A 17,003-nucleotide genomic window follows, 5' to 3' on the forward strand; every position below is an offset into this window, starting at 1 on the left:
TTTTTGGTTTTTCTCCGGTACCAGGAACCGAACTCACGACCTTGCACTTGCCAGGCAGGCGCTTTTGCCGCTGAGCTAAATCCCCAGCCCCCAGAGAGCTGTTTTTCAAAGGGATAATTCTGTGTTGTAATTTTCTTTCTTTTATTTTATTTTTTTTTGGTCTTTTTGAGACAGGGTCTTGCTATGCAGTTCAGGCTGGCATTGAGCTCTGTAGCTCAGGCTGGTCTTGACCTTGCAACAATCCTCCTGCCTCAGCCTCCTGAGTGCTGGGATTACAGGCGTGCACCACCACGCCCAGCTTGTGTTATAATTTTCATATAGTTGTATGAGTTGGAGTCAGTGTATTGTCTTACAAGATGGTAAGCTAATCAGGTGTCATGTCTTCCTTTTTAGACTACCCTGCTTTCATGCATAGTTATTGACTGGGTGAGGATGGGGTGACAGATTGCCAGGCCCAAGGGTTTTGGGTCCACCTGAGGATCGGGTCCTTATGCAGTGACTGTGCTTTACGGTTGGTGGGAGGAGGGGGCTCACAGGACTCCCATCTTGCCTCTGCAGCGGACATCAGCCTGGCTGCCTGGGGACGAAAGGCTCTGGACATCGCAGAGAATGAGATGCCAGGCCTGATGCGCATGCGGGAGATGTACTCTGCCTCCAAGCCACTGAAGGGTGCCCGCATTGCTGGCTGCCTGCATATGACCGTGGAGACCGCTGTCCTCATTGAGACTCTGGTTGCCCTGGGTGCTGAGGTGAGGCTTACAGCTATTTGGCTCTGGCTGTGTCCTTTGCCCTCCCTGGGTTCAGTCCGGGTGTGTGGTGGGGGGACTGGGGTTGTGGGGCTGACCTCGGGCCAGCAGGGGCTCTTCTTGTTTCTTGAGTTTTCTCTCCGTGTCCAGTGCTGCCTTGCCTGTGGTAACTGCACTTCTGCAGATTTTCTCTCAGACAGGAAGGTAAGCTTCTGTTACACTCGACCCATCCTGCTGAGAGCTCTGGTAGGAAAAACTCAACCCCATTTAGTCATCCAAGGACTGGTTCTCATTAGTCCTCCTAGGTTATGTTATGTTCCTACCCTGGGCCAATCATGGGTACCAGGAGGATGTTGTGCTCTGATTGGTTTAGCTTGGGTCATAATGTGCCAATGATTGACAGCTCCTCCAGGACCTCAAGGAGCCAGAGCCAAGTGGTTCCTAAACGGGGGCAGGACAGCCAAAACCAGCAGAGATCTCCAGGGCTCAGCCCTTGAATCTCTTCTTTATTTTCAAATTCCTTCACTTGGTGGTCTCATTTTGACTTTAAATACTGTCCGTATGGTGATGACTCCAAAGTACATATACTAGCCCAGACTTCTGGAACTCTCTCATAGTTTCTGGTACTGACATGTCTTCCCCACTCGGAGGTCACAGTGAATAGTTCTGAGCAGACTTAGGATTTTCTGCCCCATCCTCTTCCTGAAGTCTCCCCCATGTCAGTAAATGGAAACTGCAGTCTTTCAAGAAGCCAGAGGATTGGACAGTTTGCTATCACCTCCACTGTCGTGCTGTATTTCTTGTCAGGACTCTTCTTCAATAGCTTCTTCTTTTATCTCCTTGCTTCAGGTCTTCTCCTTCCACACAGCACCAGAGTAATAATGTTGGAGGTGGATTTTGTCACTGCTCTGGCTCCCGTCTTCTCACCCAGTGTCCCCGACCTGGCATTGTGGGGATGGCCTCTTACCCTGAGCTCCAGAGCTTTTCCCTCTTCCTGCCCAGGGCCCTTGGTGCTTCAGAGCCAGCAGTGACCAACTGCTTTGTTTCGTTGGCCCTTCTAGGTGCGGTGGTCCAGCTGCAACATCTTCTCCACTCAGGACCACGCGGCGGCTGCCATTGCCAAGGCTGGCATTCCAGGTAAACCCCGCCCGCTGTTGGGGCATTCGGGAACACATGGAGGGGCTCTGCTTCTCCCTGTGTGCTTTGCCAGCTCCTACAGCAGCAGGCTTCTTGATGGCAGGGGAGAGGGTCCTAGCTTAGTGAATCAAAGCAAAGAGCTGTTTTGTCTCATCATCAAAAATCCTAGAGAAGTTGCTGATTGAGCCATCTGAAACCTGCGACCAGAAAGGGCAGGATCTTGTGACATCCACTTGATATAGAAGAGAGGAAGTTCCTTAAAGGAAGGGTGTGAGTTTTGTTTTCAAAAAGCGGGGAGGATAGGGCAGAGGATTGGCAGAGGTCCATGGACTGAGGTATGGTAATCCAGGGGCCTGGAGAAAGAGTAGGACGAAGGAGAAAGGACTTCCTCACAACTGCTGAACAGGGCACAGGTCTGTCTGGGCTTAGGGAGGGGCGTGGTTAGGTCTGCCGGTGATTAAATAGGACCCTCAGTATTCCTTCTTATCACCCAGGCAGCGGGAAGAATTTGGGCCCTGGCTGACCCAGGGCTGAACAGGCATGTCCGTCACTGGCTAGGCGCCACGAACTCTTCCCAGAAAGGCTTTGTTTTTAAGATCATTATGTTCTCCAGCTGGGGAGAGGGCAGTTGTCCCTGCATGGCCTGTGTCCTTTGCTCGAAGGAGGATCCCGGGAGCCTCGCACTGGTGTCCCGGTCATACCATGTGGTGGGAGGAGCATTGACTGGCAGTTAGCAGCTTTGCTTTGATGCCTGCGCTGGGTCGCTGTGCTAACAGACACATGTAGGCATATCTTAGCCCTCGAGGCATCTGTATGGTGATGGTGGTAACGCCTGCCTCACTGGGTTTCACTAAGGAAAAGTGAGAAGGAGCCGTTGGAGTTGGGTCTTGCACAGAGACAGTATTCTATATGTAGTAGCTGCTTTTAGTAATTTTTTGACCAGAAAAAAATTTTTTCTGTGGCCAGACATTGCCTAAGACTACCCATCTCAGAGACTGCTGGGCCCACAAGACCCTCAGTGCGGAATCAACCCTGGGTCCTGCCCTGCGGGTCTCACTGAATAGGAGGTCCCACGGTGGGCGGGAACCTTGCTGTGCGTGGTCCCAGTCCTTGGAGCCCAGGCAGAAGATGAGAAAGCAGTACTTACTTCCAGATCGTGTGTCTGAGGTGCTCTTCCTGGCCTCTGTCTCATTTAGTCCATACTATCGTGAGCCTCGTTTATTGAAGAGGAAACTGAGGTTCAGAGACATGGAATGATTAGCTCAGTGTCACACAGCTGGTAAGTGCCAGAGCCAGGATTTGAGCTAGGATCTGTCCTGCTCCGAGTCATGTTCTTCCTGCTGTTGAGTTCTCAAGGGTGCTGGAAGCAGCAGCAGCTGGGAAGTAGGAAGCGGGTAGTATTGGTTCTACGTGGGTGGTTCCCTAGGACAAAGGTGCAGGTGGGGAAGGTGAGGCCCTGATGAGCTGCTTACCCTCCAGTGTATGCCTGGAAGGGTGAAACGGATGAGGAGTACCTGTGGTGCATTGAGCAGACGCTGTACTTCAAGGATGGGCCCCTCAACATGATTCTGGACGATGGCGGTGACCTTACCAACCTCATTCACACTAAGTACCCACAACTTTTGTCGGGTAAGTAGGGTGGGGTAGGTGGGCCAGATTTTTGTGGTCTGGATGGGGCCTACTCCTTTGCACGAAAACAGTAGGCCTGGCAGAACTCCCAGATTCTGTGGAAGACGGAAGGACAGTGGGTTCTTGCAGGCATGCAAGGGCTTGACCTTCTCACTTAGGATGTGGGGTTAGCTTGGCTTTGCTTGGCTGAGTTGATAGCCCAAGGGCCAGGGTAGGGTCAGAGCTGGGAACTGCTAGAGCAGCTAGATAACACCGCTGTAACACAGAGAAGGAGCCAGCTTTGTTAAAGGCAGGGCAGGAAGGGGAGTAGTTGAGAAACGGGGTGCAGAGAGTACAAAGGCAGGAAAGGATTGATTATTCAGGAAACAGAAATGAAGCCAATAGAATTACAGCGAATAACAGGAACCTTCCTTAGGAAATAGTACAGGATGTGGATGGAGCTTGAGTTATGACCAGAATTTGACAAGAGAAAATAATTTGGCTTGATCCTGAGAGCAAAGGGAAATAATTGGAGGGTTTTCAAAGAATTCTCTGAAAATATACATGCTAAAAGTAGCTAGTGGCTACTTGATGACACAGAAACCAGGTGAGAAATGGCAGTGGCGGGGACTGAGGCAGGGGCAGTGGGACCGGAGAGGCTGGGAGAACGGGGGAGGTGGAAGCCCTAGGCCTGGTGGTGGAGACCCTGTAGACGACGCCTTACTTCGCCAGCCTGGGGAATTGCGCCCGCCGTGGTGTCAGTCACGGAGATGGGAGCCCAGATGGAGTAGCACTGGGCAAAGTGAGGAATTCGGGTGGGTGAGTTCCGACGTGGTCTCTGATGCTCTGCCCTTCTTGTTCAGGCATCCGAGGCATCTCTGAGGAGACCACAACTGGGGTCCACAATCTATACAAGATGGTGGCCAAGGGGATGCTGAAGGTCCCTGCCATCAATGTCAACGACTCTGTCACCAAGGTGAGCACTTGTAATGGAAGCTCCAGCTGTTGGCTCCTGGTGCGGCTTAGGAGTGGGCCTGCGAGGAAGGGCGCCTGCCCACACGGGGGGGGGGAAGGGGGCTGGAGACTGAGGGGAGTGGGTGCATTAGACGAAGGAGGAGCGGCACAGTGGGCCTCAGAGCTGGGTTTCAAGAACACTGTGGCTTTGTCAAGAGCTTCAACATTATGCAGGTTTTTGGACCCAGCAATGTCTCCTCCTGATGAATTCCTAGGAAGGCTCTGGACCAACAGAAAGACTAGGCAGAGGGTCTGGGAGATGCCCAGGTGGGGGGCACGTGGGGGCATCAGGCATGGGAGGAATCCGGAGGAGGATCAGTTTAGGCTGAGTGGGCTTGAGGCTTCGAAGCCCTACAAAGCACTCTGAGCGTGGGGCCCAGGGCTCTACCTGCCCCCATCAATCCCTTGCTCTCTGTCCTTTCAGAGCAAGTTTGACAACCTCTATGGCTGCCGGGAGTCCCTCATAGATGGCATCAAGCGGGCCACAGACGTGATGATTGCGGGCAAGGTTGCGGTTGTAGCAGGCTATGGCGATGTGGGCAAGGGCTGTGCCCAGGCCCTGCAGGGTTTTGGAGCCCGTGTCATCATCACTGAGATTGACCCCATCAACGCACTGCAGGCTGCCATGGAGGGTATAATAGGGCGAGGGTTGACTGTTGGCCACTGGGGCCAGAGAAGGGGCCTGGCCACCCTAGATAACCCGCAGCTGCTGTCCCTACAGGCTATGAGGTCACTACCATGGATGAGGCCTGTCAGGAGGGCAACATCTTTGTCACCACCACGGGCTGTGTGGACATCATCCTTGGTCGGTAGGTGCCATGTTGGGATCCTGGGGAGTGAGGGGTGGAGCAGACTGGGGACTGCCCTTTGTTGCTGATGGTCTGCCGTGGGTTTGGGCTCTCACCATAGGCACTTCGAACAGATGAAGGATGATGCTATTGTGTGTAACATTGGACACTTTGATGTGGAGATTGACGTGAAGTGGCTTAATGAGAATGCTGTGGAGAAGGTGAACATCAAACCCCAGGTGAGAATTCCCAGCCCTGCCAGCAGGCTGTGCAGTAGAGGGCCATGGAGAGGCCTGCTTGGGAGCCACCCACCCAGAGCTCAGATTAAGAGGTTGTTGCAGGGCTGGGGATTTAGCTCAGTGGCAAAAGCGCCTGCCTGGCAAGCGCAAGGTCGTGAGTTCGGTTCCTGGTACCGGAGAAAAACCAAAAAAAAAAAAAAAAAAAAAAGAGGTTGTTGCAACCCAGATGGTGGTGTGTGGGAAGAGAACCTGGTCCCAGAGCTAAGCTTAGGTGTCAGGCTTGGTGCTGAGGGCAGCTGAAGACCCTGAGGGTCGGAGGCAGCTGAGCCATACATGGTCAGGTTGCTGTCTGAGAAAGATCCTTCTTGAGGCTGGGCATGGTGGTGCACACCTGTAATCCAAGCACTCGGGAGGCTGAGGCAGGAGGATCGTTGTGAGTTTGAAACCAGCCTGGGTTACAAAGTGAGCTGAAGCCCAGTCTGAACTGCACAGCGAGACCATGTCTCAAAAAAGACAAAAAAGAAAAAAAAAAAAACATCCTTTGTGCTACTGTGTGGAAAATGGAAGCAATGGCATGAGGTAGGGCGAGGGAGGGCACTGGCAGGCTCCACCTGAAGAGTGCCAGGGATGGTGGGCCCACCCAGGGGTCAGGTTGGGGAGGAACTGAAAAGGGGGCTAGGTGTCTTCTGGCTGGAACCCGCTGAAAAGTAGGCTATTTACTGAGCTGCGGCAAGGACAGGTTTGCAGGACATTGAAAGATGAGATTCTTTGGAATATATGAAAATTTTGGGGGGCTTATTTATTTTCTTCACTGGAGAACATTTGGCTTTATGTATCTAGAGACTGCAAGTTAAGCAACTCATTTTGTTGTTCTGCCAGGGGTGGGACTTAGTATCTGGCACACGTTAAACATGTGCTCTATCACTGACCTGCACTCCCAGCCCCTATGCAAACTCTTTGGCTCGGCAGTCTCTCCTAGCAGTTGATCCTCAAATATCTATACAGAAGTATTTATCACAGTTTTAAAAGAGAAAACAGCCCACTTAAAGTAGCACGCTTTGAATTTGTGCCTTGCTGTCTTTGAGGTGTTGTACAGATGTAGACAGAGTTGACCAAAGCTCTGATATCATCCAGTCAGAGTGACACCACAGGCCCAGCCAAGAGCCCAGAGCCCCCCATACGCAGATAAGCCTTTGTGGGCGCACACCCCAAAGTCACAGGCCCCACCCTCTTCCCTCAGGCCTTCTGCCTTCCTGTGGGAATTCTCTTTGGGTAGCGCACTACCCTAGGAGTATCATTTCCTGGCTAGGCAGAGGAACCACCATCTCCTTGCTCAGAAGTCCTGGCCCAGCACATGGCAGGCAGGGCATGCATCCCTGGCAGCCATGCCCCTGGGGACCTTCTGCAAAGGTGTCAGGGGGGAGGGGCACGTTTCTACCCGGCCAAGCGGGATTCTGTCCTCATCCTCAGAATTGTCAGCCTTTTTCCCAACTTCACCTTTTTTCTGTCTCCTCTGGAACCTGTCTGCTCCTAGGTCATTGTGGACCACTCCCTGAGTACTTCATCGCCGCTCCTCTTGTTACTGCTTAGGTAGCTCCTTTGGTTTGGAACAGGCCAAATGCCCTTTTCTTTGTCCATCCTCCAAGCCTTAGCTCAAAGGATCTCCATCCCCTGTTAAGCCAGCTGCTCAGGCAGAGGGCAATGCCTGTGTGTTTTGTCTGGCCCTCCTGTGCAGCGCCCGCCTCATTACAGTTGGAAGTACTGCCTTGCTCTGCGGCGGTACCATGAGGCCAGAGTCCAAACTGAGGCGGCCTTGCAGGGGTGTGGCTTAGATGGGCGTTAATGGGTGCTCATGCAGTGAAGGGATGCTGGATGGGCATCAGAGACTTTCCTTGGACTTGTACTAGGCCTCTGGGAGCAGTCTGTAGGGCCAGGCTTTTAAGGGAATATTTGGGAGTCAGTGTGAGGAAGGAAAGGATCAGAGTAGAGAGAGCAGATTTGTGTGGTCAGACAGTTGGGAGGATTGGGACAGTGAGGGGCGTGAGGCTGCGGGTTTCCACGTTCACTCACTCAACCTTGGCAGAGTCACCTCAGGTCTACTTAAATAGGATCCTTGGCTAGCATGACCATGTGTCCTTTTGTTGTTGTTTTTGAGACAGAGGCTTGCTGTATAGTTCAGGCTAGCCTCAAACTCACAACGATCTCCTGCCTCAACTTCCTTCTCCTGCCTCAACTTCCTGAGTACTGCAATTATAGGCGTGTGCCCCACACCCTGCGTGGATTCCTTGTTTTTTTTTTGTTTTTTGTGGTTTTTTTGGCTTTTTGAGATAGGGTCTCACTATGAAGTTCAGACCCTATCTCACTATGAGATAGGGTCTCACTATGAAGTTCAAAGTGACCTTTAGCTCACTTTGTAGCCCAGGCTGGTCTTGAACTTGCAATGATCCTCCTGCCTCAGCCTCCCAAGTGCTGGGATTACAGGCATGCAGTCAGAGTGACACCACAGTTTGCATTCCTATTTAAAAATTTTTTTTTAAATCACACCCGGTTTGCATTCCTACTTTAAAAAATTTTTTTCTCTTTTAATACGCATGGGAAGGGTTTATTAGGCAGAAATTTTAGGATGTACTTGAGCAATAGAAACAATAACATTTCCTACTACTTACTGAGTCCCTAGTATGTGCTTTACATGGGTCAGCTCATTAAATTCTCAGCAGATCTATGAGGTTACTAGTTATTTTATTTATTTACTTATTTACTTATTTGTGGTCTTTTTGAGACAAGGTCTTGCTATGCAGTTTAGGCTGACCTTGAACTCACCCAGGCTGGTCTCAGATTCACAACAATCCTCCTGCCTCGGCCTCCCGTGTGCTGGGATTACAGGCGTGCACCACCATGCCTGGCTTTATTATTATTATTATTATTAATGTTGTTATTACTCTCACTATCATCATTGATGGTACTGGGAATTGAACCCAGGTCTTTTGTACTGAGCTACCTCTCCAGCCCTTTTTACATTTTTTTTTTGAGACAGGGTCTCTTATGCAGTTCAGGCTGGCCTTGAGCTCACTTTGTAGCCCAGGCTGGTCTCGAACTCACAACAATCCTCATGCCTCAGCCTCCCAGGTGCTAGGATTACAGGTGTGCATCCCCATGCCCGGCTACATTTTTAATTTGAAATAGGGTCTTGCTGAATTGCTGAATTGCTCAGGCTTGGCTCAAACTTGTGATCCTCCTGCCTCAGCCTCCTGAGTACTTGGATTAAGGGTGCCCAGCTGACTATTATATTAGTTGGATGTGCCAGCCCTGTTTGAAGGTTGTGGGTTACGGCGCATTCCGGGCCTCGCCTGGGCAAGGTGGGAGGCAGAGGTGGACTACAAGCCAGTGCTTCCAGCCCTCACTGTTGTGCTGCTGACCCACAGGTGGACCGCTATCGGCTGAAGAATGGGCGCCGTATCATCCTGCTGGCTGAAGGCCGGCTGGTCAACCTGGGCTGTGCCATGGGTCACCCCAGCTTTGTGATGAGTAACTCCTTCACCAACCAGGTGTTGGCACAGATTGAGCTGTGGACCCACTCGGACAAGTACCCTGTTGGGGTTCACTTCCTGCCCAAGAAGGTAGGTTCTTGCTTCCCCCTCAAGCACCCAATCCTGGGCTGCCCACTAAGGACTTGCTAGAATTTATGAAGTGTTGTCTGCTCTTTTAGAGGTCCTAACAGGCTCCTCTATGGTGCAGAGTTGTTCTCCCCATTTGACAGGAGGAAACTGAGGCCCACACTGGGGTGTGATTCCTGGAATGTATCTAGAGTGGTGAAAAGAGCATGGGCTTTGCAGGGGGCCGCGCCAGATTTTGATCTCGACCCCACCCCATAAGGCTGTGTAACTGGGGCACGTTACTTAATTTCTCTGTGCTTCCATTGTCTCATCTGTAAAATGGAGGTGACAAGACTTCCCATAGGGATCGTGAACATGTCCTTAGTTTGGAGTCACAAACCCACGTGTCTGTAAGGATGTAAAAGGACGTCTGCCCCTCATTTATCATCATCCCGGAGCTCAGGTCTTTTGGACCAGGGCTTCTGAGCTCTGAAGAGAAGCCACATGCCAAGAAATGGCATGAAATAATTTCTCAATGTAGGCAACTCAAAGTTTTTAAAAATAAATGGATGGATCAATTCAGACATGTCTATGGGTGCAGTCTATAGGCTTCAGGTGTGTGGTTTTCAAACGAGCTGATGCAGTGCTAAGCAGGACTCCTGACGCCCACACCGTGGGCGTGGTGGGGTAACCGTGACGGGGACGTCTGCTGACATCAAGGTCAGCACTCACCCAACGCAACGTGCAGACTGCCCGTGCCCAGGGGTGAGGGTTGTGTTTTAGTTCTCCCTCATCTTGCCTCAGTGTCACAGATGAGCTTCCCTTTGATACTTACCCGTCTGATGTTCAGTTTCTCTACCAAGAGCATCTTTTGCTTTTCCAGCCTTGGGTGCTGGAGGGTTTATGGGGTCTCCATACCAGCCCACCACCCTGTGAAAGACTGGGTCTGTCGTTGAGAAGGGAATTAGGAAGACATCTTGGGTGCACACGCAGAGCCTGGCATCCATACCCCAGGACCAGCTGACTCCTTCCTGTTTCCCCGGGCCACTGTCTTGGTGGACCAAAATGTTTTACCCAAAAGGACCTCAAGAGCTACCTTGGTCTGTGCAGCCTACCAGATCCCCAGGATTGTTGTAGGATTAAAAACATCTCATGTGACCCCTCATCTAATCTCAGTTGGGAGAAATATGACTGAATTTGGTGAGAATTGCTTGAAACGAGGTCAGGTTTGGAAGTAAAAAAGGCAGAGAGGTTCGCCATCTCACTCGCTAGGACCCATCCTTACTTTCTTCCTCCGTATCTGGCTGAGACGTGGCTTGGGAACGAGACATTGTCCCCACATCTGTCTGGGTGAGGATTCAGGTATCAGGCTTAGGCCATGATGACAGAGAAGCCACAATTTGTTAAGTTACCCTGCACCAACCACTCAATATCACCGATCTTTGTAACACTTGTGAAAGACAAAAGTTTGTACATCTGTCCTACAAACCATGAAACTAAGGTTTAGATATCGGCTTGCTCTCAGAGCTATTAAGTATTGGGCCAGGAGTAGAACTCAGCTCTGTTGGTCCAGGTTATTCACCTCTGACTCAGGGTGCTGAGAGCAGGAATGGTATCCTGAGCTAGGTGGGGCCAAGCAAAGGGATTGACCATTCAGTATTGTTTTTTTTTTTTTTTTTTTTTTGTACCAGGAATTGAACTCAGGACCTTGCTCTTGCCAGGCAGGCGCTTGTGCCACTGAGCTATATCCCTAGCCCTCATTCAGTATGTACTCTGGGAGTTGGAGGCCTTCATTCTGCTGCTGGAATCCACATAGACTTCAGACTAGGCTGGTCCTATCTTTGTGTGTGTCATGCTTGAGTCTGTTATCACTTTGTCTAGGCTCCAGTTCCTTTATCTGTTAAACACAAGGATAAACCTAGCCCTTCCTACATGTTTTTGGAGTTCGAGTGGATATAAAACTACTTGGGGATGTGAATCCTCTGTGGGCTGGGCCATGGTCAGAAGCGGTCCTGCCATCATGGGTGGCCCCTTGGGCTTGGCACTAGCAGCTGAGAGCAACAGTCAGAGTTGACCTTAAGTGCAGCCTCTTGAACTTTCAGGATCTTTTCATGTATTTCAGCACTGGTCAGTTTGCTTTATGTAACCTCAGCCTCTGACCTTGGCTTCTGTATGATTGCTTCAAAGCTGTGCTGGGGGCCATAGTTCAGATTTTTTTTTTTTTTTTTGAGATAAGGTCTCACCGTAGTCCAGGCTGGCCTTGAACTCATTATGTAGTATATAGCCCAGGCTAGCCTCAGACTCCCAGTGATCCTCCTGCCTCAGCCTCCTGAGTGCTGGGATTACAGGCATGAGCCACCACGCCTGGTTGGCTCAGATTATTGAGATGTGTTTTGGAGTTTTGCTGCCAAATGGAACTTGGTTCAAATCCTGGCTTTGTCATTCACAAGATGTGTGTGCTTGGGCCAGTCATTCCACCTTTCTGAGCCTTGATTTCCTTATTTATACAAGGAGTTTTGCAGTTTATACCAGCTAGTGTCCTTTTGGTAGCCATCAGGGGAATTTTGTTCAAATCAGGGTGCTAGTTATCTACCACTATATAACAGTTTCAATTCAAAGCTTAATGACTTAAAACAACAAATATTTAGCAGGTTCAGTAGCAAATATCTGTTGTCTCAGCTACTTGGAAAGCTGAGGCAGAAGATCTCTTCAGCCCAGGAATTTGAGGCCAGCCTAGGTTACTGAGCAATAACCTGTCTCAAAAAAATGAAACAGTAGCCAGGTTTCATTACAGGTGTGGTAGCTCATACCTGTAATCCTGGCCACTTGGGAGGCAGAGGCAGGAAGAGGGCAAGTTTGAGGCCAGCCAGGGCAATTTAGTGAGACCATATCTCAACAGAGGTGGAGATGTAGCCTAGTGAACCCTGGGTCAAATCTCTAGTGCCATAATAACAAAACAACAACAAAGCGAATACACATTTGCTTCCCAGTTTCTGTGGGCAGGAATTTGAGGTCAGGTTAGCTGGGTGGTCCTGACTTGGGTCTCCCCTGAGGTTGCAGTCAAGATTGCCGCCAGGGGTGCTGTCATCCGAAGGTTTGTCTGGGACTAGAAGATTGACTGCTTGTCCATCTTGATGAGAGGTTTTGGTTCCTCATCCACAGGCCTCTCAGTAAGGCTTCTTAGGTGTCCTCAGGAGGTGGCAGCTTGCTACCCTGATGGGGTGACCCAGGAAAGAGGAAGGAGGAAGCCATGTTGCCATTTATGACCTTGTCTCCTGTCATATTCCCTTGCTTCTGTTTCATTCTGTTTCTTAGAACTGAGTTAGTCAGGGATGAGAAGTAGGTTCTACCTCTTGCAGCAAGGCGTATCAAAGAATTTGTGGGTTTATTTATTTCATGGGTATCACATATAGAGATATATTTTTGTCAAAGTTTAATCAAAAAAGGAATTGTAAGTTGGACGTGGTGGAGCATGCCTGTAATCCTAGCACTCGGGAGGCTGAGACTGAGGCAGGAAGATCATTGCAGGTTTGAGGCCAGCCTGGGCTACAAAGTGAGCTCAAGGCCAGCCTGAACTGCATAGTGAGACCCTGTCTCAAAAGACAAAAAAAAAAAAGAACTCTATTGACCATATAATGGGGAAGTCTAAGATTCAGACACTGGATCCAGGGTTTAATGTCATCATAGTTTTTTGGTTTTTGCACAGAGGGGTACTGGGGAACCCAGGGCCTTGTACATGCTAAGCATGTGTCCTACCTTGAGGTAACACCCCTAGGCCCACGGCTCGCTCACTCTGTCTCTTGGTGCTTTTTTTCTCTGTATTTATTTCACTTGTCAAATAGACTTGTCAGTGTAGCTGAGATGGCTCCCCTTCCCTGTTGAGGAATCCTAGTGGAACTGGAATGCTCCTGTCTCTCCCTCATGGAAAATATGTCCTAGGCCATAGGAAAATGCCAAGAAGCATTTTATTTTATTTTATTTTATTTTTGTTTGTTTTTCTCCGGTACCGGGAACCGAGCTCACGACCTTGAGCTTGCCAGGCAGGCGCTTTTGCCGTAGAGCTAAATCCCCAGCCCCTAAATAATTCTTTTTTTTTTTTGCTTTTTCTCTGGTACCGGGAACCGAACTCACGACCTTCCGCTTGCCAGGCAGGTGCTTTGCCGCTGAGCTAAATCCCCAGCCCCCAAGAAGCATTTTAGTTAGCCGCCCACGCTGGTGGAGGATAAGGAAGGACATATAATTGCTGGTCTCACTAGGGCAACTTGGAGGGAGGATGTGGCACTGTTCGCTCTTGACAGGAAACAGCATCCAGAAGAACGGACCGAACGAAGCTGGGTGTGAGGGTTGAGTGAAGTGTAACATGGGTAACACCCGTGGCAGATTCCCCAAGAGCAGTTTCTGCCATTTGGTTTGGGAACACAGGCAGAGGACCCAAGGTCATGGTGTTCACTCTGGGTTTTCCTTTTGTTTGTCCCCACCCCAGCTGGATGAAGCAGTGGCTGAGGCCCACCTGGGCAAGCTGAATGTGAAGCTGACCAAGCTGACTGAGAAGCAGGCCAAGTACCTGGGACTGCCCCGTGATGGCCCCTTCAAGGCTGATCACTACCGCTATTGAGAGCCCGAACCACCCTCACCTTCCAGCGGCCCCACTTCTTCCCAAAAGCAAATGGCGCCAACTCTGCAATTGCTTTCTCAGTGTCCTCTACGGACCCCTTGAGGCTGGTTACCCTTCTTCCTGTTGCAGGTGTAGCACGGGCAACTGAGAGGTCCCAGACAGGGTGGAGGTACGAAAGAGACCTCTACATTGAACCAGGAGCTGTGGGGGTCTTGGAGGTGCTCAGTCAGCCACTCCTTAGGCTGGAAGTTGGTAGTGGTGGTCACAAAGGCCTTGTACGTCACCATCCAGGCCGGCATCTGGCCTATGGACTTAGACTCGTGTGCTTGCTTTGCAGATTTACTAATTTCTCAGCCCATGGAACTGTATCAAAGGGCAAAGAAAATCTCTGGGCGTTTAAATGTTCCTGAGAGCTTGGATTATTCAGTGCTGGGGCTTCTCATAAATCTCAGAATACTGAGGTTGGTCCTTTTAGACCCTGTTTCACAATATCCCTCAATAGTCCAGAAGGGACAGAGAGGTGATAGCCAGAGTTTAACAGGGGCCACAGTGACATAAAAAACAGGCATGGATTTGCCATCACATTGTAAAATGATGGTTCCTACCACAACCCTGGGTCAAAAAAACTAATTTGGTTCATAATGTTTATATAATGTTTAGACTATGAAAAGAAAGCAGGAAGGTGGGTAAATAAAAATTTTGGTGCCTGAAAGAGTTCTGAGCCTTTATTATACACATGTTCCACTGCCAGCAGGGTATGGCGTGAGCTGGGGCTGTAGTCATGTACTCGTGGCGCATTGAGAAGCAAGGGGCCTTCTGCAGTGTGGAATGGTCGGAGCCGCAGGCAGCTCCTCAGGCTTGGAGGGATGGGTAAGCAGAGAACTCTTTGCTTTTCAGGGTGTGTCTTACAAATAACCTGTTTCTAACTCAATATAAGACTGTCCTTTAATTGGTTCATAAATTTAACCCATTTATAACTGTAATTTCTATACTTTTATTTTTTGAGCTCTATTAAATTTTTATGACCTCATTCCTTCTTTTTTTTGATTGATCCAACAATGTACCTTGAGGGAATTACTGAGCACTTACTGCGTACTAGATGCTCTGTAGGTGATTTACTTTTTTCTCACAATACCCTTCATAGTATTTTTGTTTTTTTGTTTTTTGTTTTTGTCTTTTTGAGACAGGGTCTCGCTATGCAGTTCAGGCTGGCCTTGAGCTTACTTTGTAGCCCAGTCTGGCCTCGAACTCGCAATAATCCTCCTGCCTCAGCCTCCCAAGTGCTGGGATTACAGGTGTGCACCACCACGCCTGGCTTCTCTGATCTTCAAAATCAAAGATAAGCAGGAACCCACCAGGGAAGACTTAACTGTAAACTGACCTAAGGGCCATCCGCTGAAGATAAGGCCTGATGGAGATGTTGAGATGTTTTTTTTTTTTTTTTAGACAAGGTTTTCCTACACAGTTCCGGCTGGCCTTGAGCTCACTTTGAAGCCCAGGATGGTCTCAAACTTGCAAAGATCCTCCTGTCTCAGCCTCCCAAGTGCTGGGATTACAGGCATGCACCACCACGCCCGGCGATGTTGAGATGTTAGAAAGCTTATCCCAAGTGGCTGGGATCTTGAGAGGTGCATAAATAGCTTTACCGTCTCCTGGCACTTTTCTGCCTAGCTTTAGAATTCAGTGCAAAGACCAAAAAATAAATAAATTAAAAAAAAAAAAAAAAAAAAAAGCTGGGCATGGTGGCGCACGTCTGTAATCCCAGCATTCGGGAGGCTGAGGCAGGAGTATTGTTGCGAGTTTGAGACTGGCCTGGGCTACAAAGTGAGCTCAAGACCAGCCTGAACTGCATAACCAGACCCTGTCTCAAAAAGACAAAAAAAAATAAAATAATAGAATTCAGTGCCTGGCAGCAGTGGGAGAAAGGCATCAAAGAAGAGATGGCACTTGAATAGATTTTAAAAGAACTGAAAGCCAGGTGTGGTGGTGCCTGCCTAAAATCCCAGTACTCGGGAGATTGAGTGAGGCAGGAGGATCATTACGAGTTCGAGGCCAGCCTGGGCTTCAAAGTGAACTCAAGGTCAGCCTGAACTGCACATTGATCCTGTCTCAAAGATGAAAAAAAAAAAAAAGAACTGAAAATCTTTAATGGAAAAATTGCAGGACTACTGTGAAGAGTTGTTTGGCTGTAATCTAGCAGCAGCCCTGAGGGTGGAGAGGTGGCCTGGAGGACAGGAAGGAGAGTCTGGAACTTCGGAGTGGGGACTTTGGTTTTAATCCAAGAGCACAGAGCCCTGGAATGTCCCCACTTCATGAAACATTTCACAGTTGTGACACTTGGGGTCACACTGAGGTTGATCTGAATGTAGGGTCATACTCAAGTGAGACATGGGAAGTGTTAAGGCAGTAGCTGGGATTGTGTTACTGGAGGCAGGAGACCAGAGAAATTAGACCAAACAGTATCGCAAATATGTAGGAAAGCACCCCTCTCCCTCAGTTTGAACCCTGGGTCTCACGCGTGCTACGCAAGAGTTCTACCACGGAACTACATCCTCAGCTGCAGGTAAGGCTTTAATGGGACTTGCACTCAAGCACAAGGATTAACATTGCGGATTAAAAGAGAAGAGGAAAGGGCAAACTTAATGAGTTTGCTGTGATAGGCAAGGGTTATGAGGGATATTTTTTACAAGAAGTTCCTTGTGAAAGGTACTGGTCAGGAGTCATTTATTTTTTGGAAATGGTACTAACACCCTGACCGTTGTGCATCTGGTCTTGTGGTGCATCTGGTCCTTATCATGTGAAGAATGGAAAGGCAGGAAGAACTGTGTACTCTACTTTCCATAGGCTTGGGAGGTTAAGGATTAAGGGCTCAGGAGTTTATTTGCCCTTTGTCCTTGTGCTTCTGTCCTGACTCTATTTTTTTATTTTAATATTATTTGCCTTTTTTTTTCTTCTGGTACCGGGAATTGAACTCATGACTTTGCGCTTGCCAGGCAGGCACTGTGCCACTGAGCTAAATCCCCAGCCCCTATTTTCTGTCTTTTTTAAATTTATTTTTTCTTTTTTGTCTGTTTTGAGACAGGGTCTCTCTATGCAGTTCAGGCTGGCCTTGAGCTCACTTTGTAGCCCAGGTTGGTCTTGAACTTGCAACGATCCTCCTGCCTCAGCCTCCCAAGTGCTGGGATTATAGGTGTGCGCCACTACACGTGGCTAGGGATCTCTTTAATACTTTAGTATTCCCTTTCTCTTCCAAGTTGAAGTAT

The 17,003-nt window shown here is 49.3% G+C and overlaps 1 protein-coding gene across 1 annotated transcript in view; it reads left to right on the forward strand.

Annotated features, from left to right (window-relative positions):
• Positions 1 to 14,454, forward strand: part of Ahcy (adenosylhomocysteinase) — a 20,806-nt gene extending 6,352 nt beyond the window's left edge. Inside the window, exons 2-10 of the mRNA XM_005384832.2 lie at positions 559 to 749; positions 1,808 to 1,883; positions 3,363 to 3,512; positions 4,355 to 4,467; positions 4,930 to 5,137; positions 5,227 to 5,314; positions 5,415 to 5,532; positions 8,955 to 9,149; positions 13,609 to 14,454. Of these exons, the coding sequence (XP_005384889.1) occupies positions 559 to 749; positions 1,808 to 1,883; positions 3,363 to 3,512; positions 4,355 to 4,467; positions 4,930 to 5,137; positions 5,227 to 5,314; positions 5,415 to 5,532; positions 8,955 to 9,149; positions 13,609 to 13,740 (1,271 nt within the window). The 3' untranslated portion in view covers positions 13,741 to 14,454. The remainder of the gene's footprint in view (positions 1 to 558; positions 750 to 1,807; positions 1,884 to 3,362; positions 3,513 to 4,354; positions 4,468 to 4,929; positions 5,138 to 5,226; positions 5,315 to 5,414; positions 5,533 to 8,954; positions 9,150 to 13,608) is intronic.
• The last annotated feature ends 2,549 nt before the right edge of the window (positions 14,455 to 17,003 follow it).

This window comes from Chinchilla lanigera, unplaced genomic scaffold (assembly GCF_000276665.1).
Source record: "Chinchilla lanigera isolate Chin_1 unplaced genomic scaffold, ChiLan1.0 scaffold00021, whole genome shotgun sequence".
Classification (NCBI taxonomy): Eukaryota; Metazoa; Chordata; class Mammalia; order Rodentia; family Chinchillidae; genus Chinchilla; species Chinchilla lanigera.